General features: G+C 34.1%; 1 protein-coding gene across 2 annotated transcripts; it reads right to left on the reverse strand.

Moving 5' to 3' along the window:
* Positions 1-426: 426 nt before the first annotated feature.
* LOC134246403 (uncharacterized) lies at positions 427-4,721 on the reverse strand. Of its 2 annotated transcripts, none has more exons than XM_062728767.1 (6): positions 4,639-4,721; positions 3,429-3,592; positions 2,772-2,937; positions 2,180-2,253; positions 1,492-1,622; positions 427-1,104 (listed from the first exon to the last, which is right to left on the reverse strand). In XM_062728767.1, the coding sequence occupies exons 2-6, from the start codon at positions 3,582-3,584 to the stop codon at positions 861-863; spliced, it is 771 nt and encodes a 256-aa protein (XP_062584751.1). In that variant the 5' UTR covers positions 3,585-3,592; positions 4,639-4,721; the 3' UTR covers positions 427-860. The 2 variants fall into 2 exon arrangements, with proteins under 2 accessions (XP_062584751.1, XP_062584750.1); XM_062728766.1 differs by having other exon boundaries at positions 3,429-3,589; positions 4,639-4,717.
* Positions 4,722-5,600: the final 879 nt, after the last annotated feature.

The following is a 5,600-nucleotide window of genomic DNA, read 5'->3' on the forward strand; positions in this document are numbered from 1 at the left end:
TATTTCTATATAAAACTTTGATTCCCCATTGTGGCCCTGCCCTTCCCCCGGGGGTCATGATTTGAACAACTTAGAATCTACACTATACCAGGATGCTTCCATATAAGTTTCAGCTTTTCTGGCCCAGTGGTTCTTGAGAAGAAGATTTTTTAATGACCCCACCCTATTTTTGTCTTTTCTTGATTATCTCCCCTTGCGAGGGGATATGTCCCTTCATTTTAACAATTTAAATTCCCCTTTACCCAAGGATGCTTTGTACCAAGTTTGGTCAAAATTGGCCCAGTGGTTCTTGAGAAGAAGTCGAAAATGTGAAAAGTTTACAGACGGACAGACAGACGGACAGACGGACAGACAGACGGACGGACGACGGACAAAATGTGATCAGAAAAGCTCACTTGAGCCTTCGGCTCAGGTGAGCTAAAAAAACTACATACTACATTCAAAGGAAAAAAAACACAACTAGACTATGCATTCACTTTCACAGAAATGAATCTATGAGAAGTATCAATAAAAGTTTCAAAGCAAGGTATTAAGTGGAATTTAGTTTATATCCACATTCTGACTCATCCACTTCCTTCAGTATCACAAAAAACATACTTTTTTCACAGAGAGAAAATACTGTATGGAACTCAATTCTATCTAGTACGGTACTAGTATACAATTGTTTGTAAGCTATCTACAAACTTTCCTGTCAAACTGTATCTTTCTCTGACCTAATTTCAAAACTAGACAATCATGCTCTTTGTACTGATCAAAGCTATTTAATCTATGACTTTGTTCTCCTGTAACACACTGTAAAACACCATTATCTTTTACCATGTTAATATATCTGCTGTCAACGACCAGTAATCAAACCAGTCCTATAAAACTTTCTTTCTCTTGAGCTGCTTCTCTTTAGCCAGGTAGTCCTCCTCAGTTAGCCTGTACCCCCAGTGTTGTAGGGTCTGTCTGACTACGGGGGAGATGTTAGGATCATTATATCGTGCCCCGCTGCGGTAACACTTGGAGATGAGGTTGTTTTTCCACCTTCCTGTGGGTCCTGCACACCTCAGCCATCTCCCTACTTGTCGCTCATCATCAGGGGTCCTCCTTCCTCGATAGAATCTATAGAGGAAATTAGTCTGTTTTATAGCAGTAGTTAGAACTTGTTTTATTTATTGATTTGAGTGTTTCTATCTCTAAATCTGAAAAAAAGACTGCAATTTTGCCCACCTACTCAAAAGTAGTTATTATTGTTAAAAATTCAAAATTCTTATAAGCAAAAGCAGAAATATACATTTCATGCACAGATCATATTTTGTCAAAAACTGAGAGAAGTTTTGTTTATTTGCGGAAAATCATTAAATATTTTAATGGTGTGCCACTAGAGCCACCTATACGAGTCATTTCATACATACCTGCAGTACAACTGGACCCATCTTAGTAGATTAATTTATATTTCCCTGCAGTACCACTGGAACCACCTGAGTTTACAGATTAATTTATATTTACCTGCAGAACCACTGGAACCAGCCGTAGGGGTCTTGTTTGTGGATCCACCCACTCTCCTCCCACATCTCCAGGCTCCCCCCACACTTAACCTTGTATGTATTTACTGACTCATTGTAGTTTGAGGAGGTAACCTGTCAAAAAAAATACTAATTACTTGATGGCTTATGAAGACTTACAGTTTATATATATATATATATAAATCAATATAAGCAATTTGATACATAATACAAATACATGTACATGCACAATATCAAAACTACATCTACATGTATGTTCTTTCAGTTCTCTATATTTAAAAGACAGTAAAAACATTTTTTTTTACCTCTATCATGTCTAAGCTATATTTAATCGTTATATGATGGAGAGGTTACCTGTCAAATAAGATACCAATCACTTAATGATTAATAAAAAGAGTTTACCTACATTATGCAATTTATACATCAATAAAAGCAATTACAGCGATACATGTACATAGTGAAAATACCTGTATGCACATCAAAACAATGTTCTTTTTCTCTATTTGATAGAAATTAATGACAAAATTATTGATTTTCCTACACCTCTAATTCTTTTATTCTAATTTTCCAGGATCCACTGTTGAATTATTAAATTTACGAAAATAATATCCTATAGCCGTGATTGTATTCTATTTCTAATTACAAGTACATTGCAGTTTGTATTTATTTACCTGTTTTTTGATGTTAAGACCCTCGGTCCAGTCTGTGGGGAGTTCTTTGAAGGCTTCATCTTTATACTGTTTACCTGAAGTAAGACAACGTCAAGTCATGGAGCTGCATGTTTCAAGTGGACTTTTGACTCATTTTTGTTGCCATTCCTTGGTTTATGGAGTGTTTTAAGTCTCAGTGTGACAAAAATCACAGTTTTATATTTGTTTTCTTTTTTTTTTCTTTTTTTCTATCATAAGCAATTATGCATTATAGCACAAAATAAAACATGTGCAGGATAAACATTTTGAGCACCTTGAAAACAAATCAGAAGAGTGTCTGACAGTTGTGTTGATCTGTTCAAATGTCTTTTGATAACCTTTCATTCTAATGTAAACTACTGTCTAGATGCAATTTACTTTTCCCAAATAATTTTTCATTTACATAGGCAAACTTTGCACAAAAATGCACATGTATTATAGTACGCCACTTTTTTTTTTACAAGTATAGTATGCAGCTTGTAGATTGTAATACTCTGTTCAGTTTTAACATTATCAATATGTTCATTGTGATATTATTTTCACAATATCAAACAAAACTTAAAATAGTTCTCACCTGTAACAGATGATTTGATTGGACGGAAGTAAGTTCCGCCAAAACTTCCAGCCTGCAGAACTTCTTTGGGTGTCATATTTGGACGGAATTCTGGGAAATCTGGAAAAACGAGTTCTCCTTTCTTGTTCCGTGTAGGCTCCTTTGCTGTGTATTTAATTTCTCCTGTCTGTTGATAAAAAAAATCATTCATTTAGTTAATATATATACATGTATATAGTAAAAATTAAAATGTCTTTTCATCCACAGATCCATATCATAATAAAATAAGACAATATGTAACTGACATGGTTTTAAGATTAGAATGTTGTACAGTACATAATGCCCATTTATTTAATAGTTGCACACTGTATGTGAAATATGAAACTGCACTTATGTGATGCATTTTAATTCTTATGTAATCATTTACCACACAACATTTACAATATGTAATAGGAAGAAAAACAGAGAAACTTTTTTCTTTCAATTTCTTGTTTTCAAAAATACAATACAAAGAATTGATAAGATTTTTCTTTAATATCATACATGTCAGTAACTGTAAATTAGGTGAAAATATGCTACTTTAGCTTTACGCTACTTGATTGTATAATACATGTATGGCAAAACAGACTCATGCGAACAGGTAGATAGGGCGAACAGACCTGATACCACAGTACTTACAGTTTCTTTGTTTGTTGCTGGGTCCACTAGTTTTGGGTAGGATTTTTTCTGCTTGCTGCCTTTAGTTTCTTCTTCATCATCTGATATTGACTTCTTTTTCTTGGAGACTTTACTCTGTGACTTCCCTTCGTCTGAAGATGCCTTTCTTTTGGGCATGTTTACTGCTTTGTTAACAAAAGGGATTGTAAGAAATATTATCATATCACAGACAAATATAATAAAAGAGAGATGTCGTAGGGACTCACTCGCTGAGATTTACTCATTTAGAACAAAAATGAAAATACTAAACTAGTTCCTGATTATACATGTTTATCATCACATGGATGCGTGGGCAAAAGTAAATTAACTGAAACACATACAAAAATCAGAGCGAATTGATAAGGTACTGTAATGATACAGCTCAGGTCCAGTACAATCACTAGATTTAGCTATGTAGGTAGAATTACCTACGTAGATTTATTTACCTACCTCAGGTAGCTTTATTTAGCTATTTCAAGGTAAGTTTTTAAAAGTTTTCTTTTAATTAGAAAGAGACAAAAAGTCGCAATTAAATGACTATTGATATTTATACTAGGGAGGCTTAAAACAACAATCCAAAGCAGAGATAGTTTATACATTGCTGCGTTTGGACAATTTAGAGCAAAACATGTAATTCCATTGTTTGGTTATCTGACCATACGGTGAGGTTCGATGAGGCATGACTGAGTATGATTACTTCACATTGTACTGAATAATTACCGACCTATTATTGTGTTAACCGGAACTGGACTTCTTTGTCATTTCATTCAAGGAGTAACAGTTCTAACTGTCATACATAGCCCCAAAACTTTCAGAACTTTGATTGCAATTGCGCAGAAAAAGACATTTTTCCAAGGGGGATTTTTTCATGAGTTGTTTTCATATGAGTTCAAAGTTGAAAATGATCACTGCATCAAAATGATATTGTCTGCACATCCTGAGAAAAATGCTTTTTAATAGAAATAGATCAATTTGGTAGCTAAATAAAGCTACCTCAGGTAGGTAAATAAAGCTATGTAGGTAAATCAAGCTACGTAGCTAAATCTAGTGATTGTACCAGACCTGCAGCTGTGTAAGAAGCTACACAAAGTACTATAGTCAATTTGCTTCTTTATTGAAGATTTTATATACGGGATGTTTCCTCCACAATATACAACATCCTTTCAACATAAAAATCCTACATTATAATTACCTGTAAAACTTTGAACTGGGCCTTGAATGGTTAGAAGAATGCTCCGAAGACTCAAAAAATCGCGGTTGCATAAGCACAAGAAGTGACAAAGGCACAAGAATTGAAGGGCCGATCTCGAGAGAATGATCAATTCCGGAATTCATGTCTGACGTGTAAAAACTGTATGAATTGATCAGTGTGAAAACATTTTTCTTTTGTATAATATGAAAACAATACAGGTATAAGCAAGACAAAGAATTTATTAGAAGAATGTTTATGAAGTTACGTAAGAGGTACTACATGTACCATTAATACTTTATAAAATTTAAAAAAAAATATGGAAGGTTAGGTTCATCTATTTGAAGTCATTGTTTGTCATGAGGAAAAGTGTGTTTTCCAATATTATTTAGAACTAGAGCCGAGCTCGTTGCAAAGCAACGAGTAGGTCTTCCGTCCTGTTTGACCGGAAGTAACTTTTATTTAAAAAAAAGAAAGTAATGAAGTCCAAAAATGGGTTAATTCTCCAAATCTATGTTAAGTATAGCAAAATTAAGCCATTCTTTGGTACTTCCGGTTTGACCGGAAGTGACGACGACGGACGGAAAATTAATATTTAAGCTTCTAGTGAGACATGTTACCCAAAAACCTGTCAAAAACGGCAAAAATATGCATTTTCTTACTACTTCCGGTTCGACCGGAAGTGACGTCGCCGGACGTATTTTGACGATCCCATTAGATAAAGCTTGATATTTTGAACAACTTTGCTTCTTTGATGCATCACAAATTCTCAATACTTTTTGAGATATCTGGAAAAAACTTTTGGCCCCTCTAGGTCCCTTAATTTTGGGGTCAGCCCTTTTTCCGACATATCATTTGAAAGATCTTCTAATTCTGCACCAATTATGTTCTATATATTTTAACAAAATATTTTTAGTTAAGAAGATAAAAAGAAAAATATGAGTAATTTTTGGTTCTTTTAAGCG

Source organism: Saccostrea cucullata, unplaced genomic scaffold, assembly GCF_032062105.1.
Source record: "Saccostrea cucullata isolate Sc308-1 unplaced genomic scaffold, CSIRO_AGI_Scuc_v1 ctg6334, whole genome shotgun sequence".
In the NCBI taxonomy this organism is placed as follows: Eukaryota; Metazoa; Mollusca; class Bivalvia; order Ostreida; family Ostreidae; genus Saccostrea; species Saccostrea cuccullata.

Excerpts from the sequence above, each read along its gene's own strand:
- LOC134246403 (XM_062728767.1), bottom strand. The coding sequence starts at position 3,584 with ATGCCCAAAAGAAAGGCATCTTCAGACGAAGGGAAGTCACAGAGTAAA. Across the intron at positions 1,623-2,179 it reads GTCTTAACATCAAAAAACAG|GTTACCTCCTCAAACTACAA; the intron begins GTAAATAAATAC and ends TTTTTTTGACAG. Across the intron at positions 1,105-1,491 it reads TGGTTCCAGTGGTTCTGCAG|ATTCTATCGAGGAAGGAGGA; the intron begins GTAAATATAAAT and ends TTTCCTCTATAG.